At 38.0% G+C, this 15,082-nt stretch overlaps 1 protein-coding gene across 9 annotated transcripts in view; it reads left to right on the forward strand.

Moving 5' to 3' along the window:
- The window catches only part of BLNK (B cell linker), a 94,972-nt gene that overhangs the window by 65,170 nt on the left and 14,720 nt on the right, over nt 1-15,082 (forward strand). For 5 of the 9 annotated variants that reach the window (XR_004241660.1, XM_032117151.1, XM_032117153.1 and 2 more), the window contains exons 5-15: nt 4,541-4,597; nt 6,586-6,635; nt 7,602-7,642; nt 8,509-8,665; nt 9,860-10,029; nt 10,508-10,589; nt 11,350-11,430; nt 12,885-12,910; nt 13,420-13,448; nt 13,781-13,879; nt 14,608-14,650. Coding sequence is in view for 8 of the 9 variants with exons in the window: in XM_032117151.1 (XP_031973042.1) it covers nt 4,541-4,597; nt 6,586-6,635; nt 7,602-7,642; nt 8,509-8,665; nt 9,860-10,029; nt 10,508-10,589; nt 11,350-11,430; nt 12,885-12,910; nt 13,420-13,448; nt 13,781-13,879; nt 14,608-14,650 (835 nt within the window). In the remaining variant the exon portion in view is untranslated. The remainder of the gene's footprint in view (nt 1-4,540; nt 4,598-6,585; nt 6,636-7,601; nt 7,643-8,508; nt 8,666-9,859; nt 10,030-10,507; nt 10,590-11,349; nt 11,431-12,884; nt 12,911-13,419; nt 13,449-13,780; nt 13,880-14,607; nt 14,651-15,082) is intronic. The other 4 variants (XM_032117155.1, XM_032117150.1, XM_032117154.1 and 1 more) reach the window with 2 other exon arrangements.

Consider the following 15,082-nt stretch of genomic DNA (forward strand, 5'->3'; position numbering starts at 1 on the left):
TTTCTTAATGCAACAGCTCATTTGCATTGAAATTCCATTTGGATGCGATTTTCTCATTCAGATATCTTTCTTTACATGGGTCATTGGCAACAAAAGTATTAAGTACTTTTAGAAGTTAATTACTACACCCTATCTGCAGTGTTTCCAGGACAACCATATTAAATTTGAGAAATACAGCTCTTGTACATAAAAGACACACGGAAACACTGTTTTAAATTGTTCCTAAAGAGGGACCATGATGGCAGTCAAGGGAAACAGCTAATTCTGGTATGTATGAAACTATCAGTCAGCTATTGGCAGAAGCAGTAGGGCTCTGCCTGGTTTGGCTATGCAAGAGCTCGGGAAAGCCAGGCTGGCTCAGCTCTTGCCCCTGCTGCCAGCCCAGGTGGGGCTGGTGTTTGTGGGGCAGCTGCCAGAGGAGGGGGATGCACTCCTAGGAGCAGTAGGACTGCCTGGCTCTCCTGTTCCTCAGGCAGGAGGAGTAATCTTGGGCTCCAAGCCCTCCTTTGGGCTCTCATTTTCACAGCTGTGTTTCTGTCCACAGACCTTGAGCAGGCTCTGATGGTAAAACACCTGATGTATCAGATAGACTTTTGAGATCACTTTTTTCGTTTACTCATCCTCTTTCACTCTAAAATTGCTGCAATTCACATTTAATCACAGTCACTTGGTATACTTACTTATTTCCACAAGCACAAAAGGAGATTTTCCCTTAAAATTACCCTCTTTCAACTACTTGGGGTTTTAATTTAATTTGCGGTTTTGTTCTTAATACAGTGACTGCCTGTTCAGCACCCATCTACAAAAAAGCTCATTTTCACCTGCGCCATGTTCACAGGGAAGAACTGCTAAGCTGTCAAGGTTTTTTGGTGGTGTTTGGAGGGGAGGGGGTTAAAGAGGGTTTCTTGCAGTTGTTGCTTTTTAATAAAAGGTGGCTTCCTACTTCACAATAGTTTTTTATATGCAATTAATAATGTTCCAGTGGCCTCAGTTCAAAAGCCTCAGACAGGAAAGTAGGTGACAGAAACAACAGAAGCATCTAAGGTTTATAATTTGAGGCTATAAAGTGTCTCCCATAGTTGCCTGAACGTTAATTCTGTTGTTAATCAGTTGCTCCGATTGTGTGTCCTTCCTAGAAAGTAAGAGAGGAAGAACAGAAAAGGGAGAAGTGACATGAGAGCCAAAAGTAGCAGAAGCTGGGAAGGTCATCATTGAGTGTCAGAGACAAGATTGCTGCTATAGCACTGCAATTCTTTGATTCACTAGAGATAAAAAAAAAAAGAGCAGACTCATAAAAACTCCCTTAGAGTATGACTGCAACACAAAGCTCACATGTCAACTCTCCAAGTTATAAGAGCACAAACCAAGGTATAAAAACATAATAATCTTTCTCATGCTACTGTGATTCATCTGAGTCATTAATCTTTTTTGCAGTTACGAAGATCAGAAATTTAGTTTTTAAAAATTGAAGAATTTCTAATATTTGCACATGACTTCGGAGCTCAAGTCTTGGACCCAGCACATAATGAGACTTGCAATAAAAGCAAGAGTTGACAACACTGATAAGATGCTAAGCTTTACAGAATTAGAGCTGGCTGTGATCGTCACTATGTGCCCTTTGGGGGCTTTTTTTTGATTGTAGATGCTTTTTCTAGAACATGGTTATCCAGTTGATCACTACTTCCATTTCAGTTAAAGGATTGTTCTATTAAATGTCAAGGTTCTAAACATGATTGAAGCAGGAAAATATTTATTTTAAGTGGGCTTTATGTAGCATAGATTCATCCATATGCTGGGGAAAAAAATCAAAATCACACCTATTATAAGTAGAAATAATTTTAGAGAATTCAAATAGTGTACTTGCTTATCTGAAGCCTGAAGTTATCACACAGATGTATATGGTAAGCTTCTGCTACACAAACTGAAAGAATTATCAAATATTCATTAAAAACTCTGGACTTACTAGCAGTATTTGTTAAAACACTTCTAAAATCTGGATTGGCTCTTGATTATGCAGAAATGTAAAAGTTCTTGCATCAAGACTTTTGCTCTCCAGTCTAGTTCATCTGTGGGGTGCAGGTGGGGAGGAATTAGTCTACTATCCATGTGTGTCTTAAAAGTCTGTGGAAAACAGGCTGAACAGTCCTGGTAACAGGAAAGAAATTGACAGGTTGTTTTTTCATTGCTTAAAAGTTCCTATTTGTTTCCCATTCCCACTCAACATTTGCTGGCCATAAAAATATTGGCCACTGCAGGATAGCAGTCACCTGCTTGCCCTTAATCACATGCAAAACTGTTTGCAACACTGAGTCCCAGCTGCTGTGCAGATCACAGTGTCAAGGAGGATTATGTACTCAGGTGTAGAAGCAATGAGTGTAGCCAGCATTGTATAAACAACGAGAGCTGGGGGCATTTTTTTCATATTCACATCCTTTATACAAAACAGGGAAGCAGAGAAATCATAGGTTTCATGATGTAGGATGGTTGCCTATGCTTGAAACACCCGTAAAGACATAGCACTCATCTGTAAATCATAAGCTTTAAGCCTCTAGGCTTTGTTCAGTGGAATGCTGGCTCCACTGAAGCCGATGCTAAAAGACACACTGCATGTACAGCAAAGTCAGGACTTCACCCTAAAGTTTTGGTACGTGCTGACCTACTGTGTTGAATAAGAAACAAGAAGTTCAATTTATTCACCTTGTTGTAATATCACATCCTTCACAAAGCCATCAGAAATCATGCACTTGTAGTGGTGTTTCTGACTGCATACTATCCCAATATGTCAATTTCTTGAACATTTGCCATGTGACCTGAAAAATGGAACAAAGATGCTTTACCCAGCTTTTTAGTTGGGTATGTCTTTGCTTTAGATTTGTGTGGTCCGTTTTTTTATAGCATTTAGGCAGTAAATTTAGGCAGAAAAACAGTTGCTGTGTCACTAAATGTCTCTTCAACCTGCATAGCTCCAGGTAAAAGACTTTCATGATCAAACCCTTGGCAGAGGGAAAAGTGATATTTTATGAACCAAATGATGTGATAAAGTACTAAAATCAAGCTGTACCACACTTAGAAAACAAGAAAAAGTATAATACCTAATTTTAACTGTTATTCTGAAGGAACATGAAAATCACTGTGTAGCTGAATAGAGTGGTTTGTGTGTCAAGATTTTTATTACTATAATTGCCATAGCGCAATGTAAGAACATGTGTGAAAGAGTAGTAATAACACTTTCAAAAACAACCAAAACACTTTCAGTTTAGTTTTATGTGGTACAATTGCCACATAATTACAAATCTGTAACAAACTATTCCACAAGGTTAGGAGAACACAGTTCAGGAAAAGTTTATCTGTTCGCATCACACCTTTTGGAACTCTGAAAATGCTTCTGGCAAAGTTAAACTAATTTATTGTTTAATCACAAGTGTGATGAGCTAGTGCACTTAAAGATAATATCTACTATAAATACTCAACTCAGAAAAGATACCAATATAATTTTTGTAAAAACTATTATGTTAAAATGGTTCCTAAGATGGAGTGGACGTTGTACAGACTTAATAATACAAAAAGCAAAGGACTTTTGAAAACAGAGTTTTCAGGTGTATCTTAAATGCTGGGGGAGTGAGGAGAAACACTAGTGGGGAAATGCACCTGTGGGGAAATTTCAAGTGCTACACGTAAAGGTCTACTAATATTTATGTTTGGTTATCTTTCTGGGCGTAGCCTCTAAAAACAAGCATTGCTAGAGCAAAACACCCAGACCTCTGCTGCAGTTTATTTTAAAATCCTTCAAAAAAAAAAACAAGAAAAACAAAAATGTGCTACAAATTCAAAGTATGTAATTAATATTTGCAGTTCCTACAGCACCACATATGAGAGAAAAGTTTAGTACATGCCTAAATGTTTTGTTGGATCAAGCTCAGCATATTATAGGGCAAAATCTTGGAATACATTGTTTTAAAATGGAATAATTTACTCTCTTATTAGTTGTTCTGAATTTCTGTACCCTGCACTCTGTTCTTGTGTGAGGCATCTATAACCCATTATATGAAATGTCTCAAGTGCTACCTGGTTATTTGTTGAAGCTACAATGTGTGTACTAGGATTAAATACGTTTAAATATGCACGCTCAGTTGGATGGCATTTGATTCTTCCAGTCCTTTCTCATTAACTTCGGGGAACAGGACAGAGTCAATTGCCATTCTGCAAGGATCTGTGTGGATAATGAGGTCAGTGTCTGCAATAGCTGGGTAACCACGCCTTGGCATAGGGTTGTGTCTTTTGATGAGCTTGTGTTGTGGTTTGCACATTGGGTAAAGTTCTGGCTCCTGTAAAGTGAAGCTCCAGCTGACTTCAAAAGAGCCTGGATTCCAGTTCTGGCACTCAGAAAATCATACCAGTACAGTGAAAACTACTTTTTAAGTGGATTTGAATTTTAGAATAAATAACATATTTGAAAAGATTCTAGCAAATATAGATGTGGCCGTGAACTGTTTCAGCTCTGTGACAGAAACATTATTTCTTTTCTTCTATTGATATTCAGGTTCCAAAATGAACAAGTGGCCTTAATTTGCAAAACTGGGAAAGATACTTGGGATCGGTATGCTATTCCATAGCTGCACCATAGCATGATAGACTGCTTAGACACAGACCTCTGTTCTGTGTTTCGTGTGCTTTCGTTACAACGTATTTACATTTTCTGCCAGGGCCACTGCCAGGATTTACAGGGCCTGGTACCAAGAGTAGCAGCTTAGAAATGTGTGATGTTGCTTAAGCCATGTACTTTATACCATGACACAGATAGCCCCTTACTGTTGCCTCAGTTCCACTATTTTCCAAGTCTCCACCATTTCTGAACAACTCATGGCAGACATGTTGCAAAATACATCAAGAGATCTTGGTCTCCCCTCCCTAAGACCTGAGATGAGCCCTGGCAGTGGCCCTGGGATTTTCTTTCTAACATGGCTGTGCTAACCTGGACAGAAGACCAGAGCAGGGCTGTTGAGAATGCTTTTTAATTTACTGTTTGTGCACTGTTATATTATGCTGCAGGAAGTTAAAACCTCTGAGGAGGCAGCTATCCATCATTAGTGTTGTTAGCTATGAATAAAGCAGGTTAACATTGCAAAAATAATCTTCCTGGTTTGATTTTTGTTTGTTTTGGGGGGTTTGGGCTTTTTTGAGTTTTAGCAATGCCCTCACCATTTATTCATTGATTCATATATGTGCATGGGGTGGTTTTGGTGACTATCTGAACAACAGAATTCCATTAATTCAACTCAAAAGTAGCCAAAGCATTTCTCAAAACAGACAGGTAAAGTTTGTAAACTGATGAGGTAGCGCCAGCATGTCACCACCCTGAGTTACAGTGGTACCTGAACAATGATACCTAGGCAGCAAGCTCAGGACCTAAATATTGAGTGTCAAATTCTTGTGGTAAAGCAACGTTTTTAAACACTATTGCTCAGAGATCCCAAAAAAACTTTTTAATTCTTTAGGGATTTTTTGTTTTTTAATTATTTGCTTATTTTTGCAAATGAATTTGTTAGGACCTGACTGAAGAATGAGTGAAGTCATCAGTTCAGTGGACAAAGCTTCAGGTCTATGGTGAGGTTTATCAGTGCTACAGGGTACTGTCAGACAATGTTCAAAAGTCACTTTAAAGAATAATTTTTTGTCATTAATTATCTTAATGTTTTCTCTAGCTACAGAAAAAACAAAGGGTTGTAGTTTTTTCCCTCTGCAGAGACATCAGTCTGGCCTCTGACATCACACACGCACTGTTCATCTTGACTTTAAACCCAAATTCTTCTCTTTTATTACAGGGTAGTGAAATAATTCAACTGACTGTAATTCAGTGTCTTCTTTGGACAGCTGCAAGTTAGTAAGGAGGAGTATACATGACTACATACATATATATATGTGTGTGTGTGTTTACACATATTATGTGTGCTCCTGCTTGCTAAATAGATATACATGCACATACATATGAACCTGTATAGCCATGAAGATCCTTTCAGTATTTCTACAAATTACCTTTTGGCTCACTTGTAACAGTTTTTACCAAAAAAGGGATATAACATCATAAAATAATAAAAATTAGAATCTTTCACTGAGAGACCTGGTATACATTTAAACATTAATCAGCAAATAAAGTGCATGCACAATTATAGTTCTAAAAATACGAATGGAGAGTGCTACACCACTTTCTTATGACATAGTCTTAGTAAAGCCTCTGTGAACCTGAACAGATTTTCATCTTCCAATAGATCGTCATTTATCTCTGCCCCCTATCTTATCTGTTTCTGGAGATGAGGAGGAAGGGGGGTGAGCAAGGAAGCTATCCTTTCAACATATGTTCTTAGTGAAAAAAATATTAAAATAGAATCTGAGATTTTAATATATTTTATCAGTTTCTAGCTTTTCAAAGCATTCTTCTACAGCTATTTGCTAAGCATCTGTGATGGTAATCTGTATTTCTTCAGCTGCAGGTATCTTTTGTTATCAGCTTTTTAATGTGTCTGGCTAATGCTCCCTTCCAATGAATGTTACTTATGAGATCATAAATGTAATAATTATAATTTACAGGCTTAAAAAAAAGCCACCGCCAAGTCTACCACAAAGGGATTATGCTTCAGGTAAGGCTGTATGCATGTAAATTTAAACTGCATATCTGTGTTAATTTGCTATCTATATGCCTAACAGTATTTCAGTTATACATTGCCTCATAATTTGTTCTTAATGAGAGAACAGGATAGCATTATCAACAACTCTGAAGGTAGTTCACAGCTCTGAAATGAAAGGCAAGGAAAAAAATGATGAATTGTGCTGGCATGAAGAGTAGCAAGTAACTACTCTTTCAAAATCAGTCTTAGTCAGAGTTCTGTATCTAGGCTGCTGTACAAATGGAGGAGAATTTGCATCCAGTCCCTCCTTGTAGAAACTGTGATGTGAAAGTAAATAGGGAAGAAATAGAACAAATGCATCATTACAGATTCAAAATCTTAATCCTATTAATGTAATGATGACATCATGAATTATCTTAAAGGCAGACCTCTACTTGCTTGTCATACAGCACTGCCCACAAACTAGTTCATGGCTATTTTTACAAGTTAGCAGCCATCTTGTTAAGACAAGAATAGAAGAAAGGAGGACAAAGTTTGGAAGTTATCAGGTAACTGTTTCCCTGTTTAACATGAGCACTTGTAATTGGTGTGCTGTCTTGGCACTTTAACCAAGAAACAAGAAGGTGCAGGGCCCAGAGGTCAGCAAGAGTTCCATTATCTAGAAGTTGTCACCCCTACTTAAAAATGAAATGCATTAGCAGGACACTGTGGGTAAAGTGCGTGCTCTGCTGTTCAGACCATGTGCAGTTTGTCATTTCTAATGCTTTTCCAACAGCTCTGAAATAATTCGTCAAAAACAAGCAAGAAAGCGTTTCATTTACTTCTCGGTCCAAACCAGATGTGTTGCTCAGAACTGTTTGGAAATTTTGCTCGCTCTTTTTTAACTGACTATGATAAGTATAGATTGAAAAACCAATCTAAGATAAACATTTATATTCACTATTACATCTCCTTAAATAACTCTAATGTTTGGTTTAGAACGTGCAGACAATGAAGAGGAACAATGGTCAGATGATTTTGTAAGTACATACTTTGGGCTAGTAGGAGGTCACTCTAGCAACAAGTTAGCACTAATAACTGAAGAAATAATAAGAAGTTTCTTTTTAAATCATCTACTTGTGGTTGAACTTTAAAATACTACTGAAATGTCATGTTATTTGTTACATCAATTTTATTCACAAGTAGCCACTGATTTTTAGCGGCTTCAATTTTTTTACATTCAACTTAAAAGTACTCTCAGAAACATTGTCATGTATTGTAGCCATGAACACTAAGGTTTTTGGATAGGTAAGCAGATGGCATCAATTTGAGGGACTTCCCAAACTGAACAATAATTTCAGAAATCGTGAGAGTTTTTATTTGGGGGAGGAAAGGTGGGAAGGGTGAGGAGAGGAAAGCCACTTCTTACTAAAAATGAAAACTTCTGCTAAGATTTTAGAAAACATTAGAATGAAGCAAGTCATGGCTGTCAGCCATGTAAAGTAATGGTGCAAATGTCAGGCTGAAGTAACCTATTTCCTTTTGGAGTCAGATCTTGAGCACCCTTTTAACAGGAAAGGGAGAGGAAGTGACAACACACATCAAGAGTCACAGCTGGCTCTAGAAAGGAACTGTCCTGGGAAGGGAAACAAGCTATTGGTCCATAATTTGAAGACTGAGCTCTTGAGCTGAAAGGAGCCCTTGGAGATAGCAAGAAACCTTGGGAGCTCTTGGGAGGAGGAGAAGGGGAGGAGGCGGGAGTGCCTCTTTGTTTAAGCACTAAAAGGGAATACGATGTGTTGTTGTAATTTAGTTATCATGCTCATGCAAGGATATTTGTGTTATACATTGCTATGAAGCCATAAGTATGCTATGAGATGAGAAATGGGAAGTTCTGTCTTTCCAGGACAGTGATTATGAAAATCCAGATGACCACTCTGACTCTGAGATGTATGTGGTCCCCAGTGAAGAGAATCCTGATGACAGCTATGAGCCACCTCCAAGTGAGAAGGAGAAAAAGAAGATTCCTTCTGCATTCCCTATTTCTAGGGGTGAATATGCAGGTAGTTATGGAATAGTTGACTATATCAGCTTATTAATTGCTTTTTGATCAGGACCAGAAGAGAAGTGGCCTCAAAAGGACTAATCTGTCCTTTCCTCAAGAGTTTGCTTTTAATTCTGATACTCAAGTCTTAAGCATTCAGGGGTATGATTTATTTTTTTTTTCCTACTGCATGAAACACGCTAGTATTGCAGGTAGTGATGTTTATAATTTTAATATAATGTGTCCTAGAGACTTTGATAGACATCTACTAACTACAAAATTCAAGCAGAGGTATGGGAGATATTATTGACTTGGCTCCAGATTAATCCACATGTATAGATGCAGGGATTCCTATTAAAGATGAGGCACATAGGGCTGGAGAGGTGCCGCCTTCTCTGTTTTTCCAACCTTTATTCCAAAAGCAGTAAAACAGTAGCCCAAATATTCACTCCTTATTGTCCTTCAAAATTGGTACTGAGGATGATAAATACCGTGGAAAACAGGACAGGATCAAGATTTTATTTACATCAGTCCAGTATAAAGGGATGTTTTTCTTTCTGTTTTGATTCTTTTCAACCATGGACAGGTTGCATTGAAGTGAATGAAAGTTAGCTTCAGTTAGATGAAGATGTGAGACATGGTGAAAAGAAACATTGACATGATGCCATGTCAATGTTTTTGTATGATACAAGTCTGTTTTTTGTATGATACAAGTCTGTTTCTGATTGTAGAATATTCATCAAAGTGTTAAAATATCAAATGTGTACTCATAGAAATTTATCAGCACTTCACCTGTGTGTTCTTTGAAAAGGGAAGGACTTCTTAAAATAACACCCCAGAGACCCTGGCATAATGTATGTTCCAGTCCCACCCAGTGCTGTTTTTCTCATATGTCTCGTATGGACTACACCACCCAGCCACCACCTTCTCCCCAGGGAGTGAAACAGTTGTCCATGCAACAGTCAGTGTTGCAGCTGCACCCTCTGCAGCCTGATACAGAGGGCTAGGCTGCTACCTTGAGCAGTGAAATAGGACCTGTTTGCACACAAGTCTCAACATCGGGTCCTCAGGTCTCAACCTCAGCTATGCTCAAGTCTGCCTTTTGACCTGTGCTGCAGCCACAGTAAAGACTTGTTTGTACGGGCAGTAGGAGAAAGTGCAGAGGCTAATGCATAATTTTGACTAAAATTGTTGTTTTCTACCACATCAAAAGACAATCGCACCAGTCATCAACAGCTTCCTCCCATCAACAAACCTCTCCCAAGTACACCCAGTCCAGCCATGTCCAGACCAAAGAAACCATCTGTGCCATCCATGCCATTGCCATCTCCTGCTGCAAAACCAAAAGTGCCACCAAAGCCTAAGGAGTGCAGTGATGATGAGGTAAAGTTTACAGATATACTTGTTTTAACTCTGTAAATGTCACAGCAATACCATGGTCTGGTCTCTTTCTTAGCCTCTATAGTACAAATAATTTTGTGCATCACAAACAGTGACCTGCAAGTATCATACTGATTCCTAGGGAATATATGCCTGTTTTGAGTATCAAGGAGGCTACTTAGACCATGGAATAGCTCCTGATCATCTGTAACAAGGTGCAGGCAACAGGGAGAGAGTAACCTCAAAGGATACTCCAGGACCAAAGAGAAGGGAGGGCTTCCACCCACCAGTCAGAACTGGAATAATTTGGTAAAGGGTTTTCAGTCTCTGGGATTCCCTTCCACATAGGACGATAAATGTCTGAAATAGGAGTCACTGTAAAATGGCAACTATTGTAAACTGCTGGCAGGGCTTCAATCCCAACATTTTGTTGACATGATGGAGATTTAACTGATAGATTTTTGTCCTGAATTTCTCATAGGATAATTATATTGTGCCAGTGGACAATGATGATGATAACTATATTGAACCCACAGAAAGCAGCATATCACTACCTACAAGATGTAAGTTTTAGTCATTTAAGCTAATAATTATTGCTTTATTAGGAATAATAGTGAAAAAAAATGGGTCAAATTAATGTCTGTTTCTAGGGTTCAAAGAGTGGAGATGCAGCTATTAAAGAGATCACAGCTTGCAAAAAGGCAGTTGGCTCCTTTGGCTTTTGACAAGGCCAAAGAAAATTATTTTTAACTTTATTGGAAGCCCTGTTTAATTTCTGCCTCCCTCACCCAGCTATTTCAAAGTCCAACCCTTGTATGACCAGGAGGCTATTCATGGCATATGACCTGCCTCCTCATCCAAGGGAGCAATAGCATTAAAATTCTCTGAAGTGTTTCAGGAGAAGAACAAGCATTTTTAGGTATTTCAGATAAAGATGAAGACAGACTTTGATTTGATTTTTTTTAATCTCACTATTTGAAGTATATTTAGGTAGAGAGTGAAACTACTACAGCCCAAAGGTGAAAAGTAAACAGAGAAGAGTATGTAGTTCTGCTCTCTGATATTGCTAACAGTGTGAAACCTCTTCAGAAAGGCTGGAAAAGTGAATAATGTTTCTCTTTTAAAATGAGAGCTGCTTTCTGGCTCAGTTGATTTATTCAAGGTCACACAAAAGGTTGTCACTTGGACTTAATATTCATTCTTATTGTATAAATGTTACATTGTTACTTTGTTAACAGATGTGTGTATAAATATAAATATGTGTGTGTATATACACACATGCACAACTATATATATATGTACATGAATAAAATATGTTTTTAGCTCCTGTGAACAGATTTATGAAGACAACAAAGCCAGCCCCCCCTATTTCTCCAAAGCCTTCTCTTACTTCTGATATGCAAGGTATGTGGAGCTTGCATCACTGTTGGAATAAAATAATCTAAGACAGTGAAACATTAAATTATGCCTGATGTATTCACACCACTAACCCTATGACATACTAAAGTAAAACAAAAATATGTTCTGCTTTAGCTTTTCTATGTTGTAACAGCTGCTTTGTCTAGCTTGAATAGTAAATCCATTTTAAGCATTAATAGAACTAGAACGAGTTATTTGCCCCAAATTAATTATTTTTAGTCTTTTGCTTTAGTGGAGGAATACAAATGGATCAATACAGCAAAAAGAATCATAGGACTCAGTATGTCAGTAATCCCATTCCACCGTAAGAATCAAGACCAAATACTTTTTAGACCATGAGACTGAACCATATAGAAATTCTGTACAGGCTGATGGCTTGCATGGCCTTCTGTAACAGTGTTCCCATTGAAGTTCTGTAAAGAGCAGTTTATTTGGAAAAAGAAACAAAAGCAGAAGCAAATAAGAGGAATCCTATTTGCTTTTGTAAGCGCAAATATTCTTGTTTAATCTCTCTCTGCCAACTTAGAGCTGTTTTCCATCCTTACTATCTAATTAATTGCTTGGATGTAACCTTTACAGGTATGACACAGTTCTTTAAAAGCTTTGCATATTCATTAGCAATGTGTTTAGCTTTAAAGTCACAAACTACAAGTTGTAAGCTAAATTTTTTTCTGAACTGCTTAAGATTTCGAGTTATTTTCCATACATTTTAAAATGCCCTTTTCAATCTCAGCCTTTCTGTAAATCGGTGTCGAGCAACAACCAGCTCCTGAGAGATGTTACTAAAAAATAAAACGTCTCCCCCTGGTGGGAGATGGGACACTTCGGCGCAGTGAAGTGATGAAACCTGACATGAAATTTATTGAAATAGGATTCTATTTTCATTGAAGAAACTGAGCATAGATAAAGATGCTGGTGGCTTTTACTTTTAAGATCTATGAATTAATATATACCTGTGGGTCAGAACTCAGGGAGGGATGCTGGCCATGCAAATGAGCCAGCTTGTATTTATGATTGACTTGATTTCTTCCTCCCTGAGTCAAGGAAAGGCCAAATGCTAGTACAGGTGTGGTAACGCATTTTTTCCAAACTGACCCAGATTTGCACAACACAAACATTCATCTTTCTTGCGGGGGTGGGGGGAGGGAAGGGGAAGAAAAACAAAGTAATAAAAAGGTTTTGGGGTGGGAGGAAACTTGATTAATACAGTGGCTGTATATCAGAACTCCTGTGACTTCACCTGAAGTTCCCACCAGAAGACAGGGGGTATTGCTGCTCCAGGGTTTTGGTGGCAGATTCAAGTTCTGAGCAGATTCTCCAAGTTATTTTTCCAGAGTCAGAAGCACAACTGATACAAATTCAGATCAGTTTTTATGGTAACATGCAGTATGTTTTTGCTAACTAAAGAACATTTGTTTTATTTCTTCCCTATCCTACAGAAGTCTATGAGGTTCCTGAAGAAGAGGTGAGGCCTTTCTATAGTATGACTCCCATTGCCCTCAGGCAGGGTACAAACGTGATTGTGCGAAAAGATTATAGTCTTCCAAAAGAGAAAACTGGGAACAAATCTCTTCCTGCACTTAAAGCTTTCTGACACTCCCTTTTCAGGAAAGTTGGCAAACCATTTCAAAAGAGTAAATGGGAAGGGGAAAGTTTCCCAATCCTCTGTGATAGTGATGCAATCTGGGAAGCAACAACCTAAGGGAATGTTTTACTGCAGCAGAGGAGCAATGACAGTTCTGACAGTAATTTTTTTCCCATTTGCTGATACTGACATAACATATGGCCAAGCAGATTTACTGATGTTGAGTTCTTGCCTCTCCCATCCTAATGCAGATTACCAGACAGAGCTCTAGTAGAAATCTATATCACAATGCAAAAATATCTTGATGTGGTAACATGAACAGGATCATGCAAATTTATTTTATGGAATCAAAAAGTGACCAAAAAAATTCACTGCATTTTCTCTTACAGGAAAAACCATCACCACCACTGGTAACCAGGTAACCCATTGCTGTGAATGTTTGTGCATTATTTAAAACTGTCAGAAAATATATTTTCTCATTTAGATACTACATGTCTGATAATTCTTTCTCTAGAAGAAATACAGTAACAGAAGTAAGAAATACATAAATATCTCTTCAGATTATCTACACAAAGATTATCAACCATTTCTATGTTAACTTCAATAACCCAAATGTAACACATATTAAAAAGAAATACTCTTGAGGGTACTTTTTAGAATTTTGAGGGGATAGGGGAGAAGAAAGAGATGTTTTCTTTGTATTCAGTGTTGTTAAGTGTAATTTGCCTTTCTTAATTCATGTTTCATTAGTAGGTTCACCAAGCCACTCATGTTTATGCCTGCTCAGAATACAGAGCACTCCCACATGCACAGTGTGACCAGAGAGTCACCTAAGCAGGATACTTCCAGGTAAGTTAACAGCAGCTTAGATCAATAGAAAATATCAGTAGAGAAAAAAATTTCTTCTCTCTAATAGCTAGAGATGTTGGGACAAGGTGAGAACTGAAAGCTCTCATTGCTTTGTGAACTTCTGTGTTCAAGCCAGTTTGCCATATGGATAGTATTTTCTGAAATATTCCTTTAGGGATCCAGTACAGAGATGAAATATCTCTGCAAGCCAGTTTAAGGTCCTATTAGCCATGTCTGCAGCCTTGCAAATCAGATGTTTTTGCAGTTGTACAGGATTGCTTGTAAAGAAACTGGACACAGTAAATCCATTATTTATATTCCAAATATCTGGAGGAAAAAAAAAATTATACTTGAGTATGCAGCCTATTTCACTCCTATGTCCCCCAGAAGCAGAGAAAGCTGCTTCATAACCCCTGCCTCATCTCCAGGACATTATTTTACAAAATATGTTATGTGCCCCCAGAAGGAGGCATCCACAGCACTGTGTGTGTGAGGGTGTTTGTTGAGGTCCTGTGCACAGTCACAGGGGACCCAAGGTCTAGGACAGAAGCTCTTCTAGAATAGTTCCACACCAAGGGCACAGCATCACCACAACCACTGTAGCTGTGCATAGCTGAAATCAAATCCATTCACTGCAGACCTCCTTCCCTCTACATCTTAAAAAGCATATCTGAGCCAATTAAATAAATAAATCCTATTCATCATAACTTACTGTGTGTATTTTTCAGAAATGTTTTGCCTCTCCCCAGAAGTCGTCTTCTTCCAAAAACAGTGAGTAATTAATGGGCCACTCTAAAAGAACATGTTAAACTTAGTCCTGTGTTTTATATATAAATAGATGGATGCTTTTTATTATCTGGATTAAATAACAGAAACAGATGACCGAATGTCAGATTCATCTAATATTGTGATTGTTGCTAATAATCTTTTGGACAAAAGAGCATTGGACATCTGTATTGATCCAAGAAAAAGTTCAAATGTTTTAAGGGATGTATGTCTCAGTCCACAAAAATAATTTCTTGTAGTAAAAAATACCAGTTGAACTTCAGGAACCTTACTTTAAGTAGCAAAGGATGATTTTGCCCAATCTGAAGCACTTTTCCTTGAGCCTCATTCCTCTCAGATGGTGAATGATTAATGCTTTCTGAAAATGGAAACCTTCTAAAATGTCAGACTGGGTACTCTGAGTAACCAGCATCACTA

This window comes from Corvus moneduloides, chromosome 8 (genome assembly GCF_009650955.1).
Source record: "Corvus moneduloides isolate bCorMon1 chromosome 8, bCorMon1.pri, whole genome shotgun sequence".
NCBI lineage: Eukaryota > Metazoa > Chordata > Aves > Passeriformes > Corvidae > Corvus > Corvus moneduloides.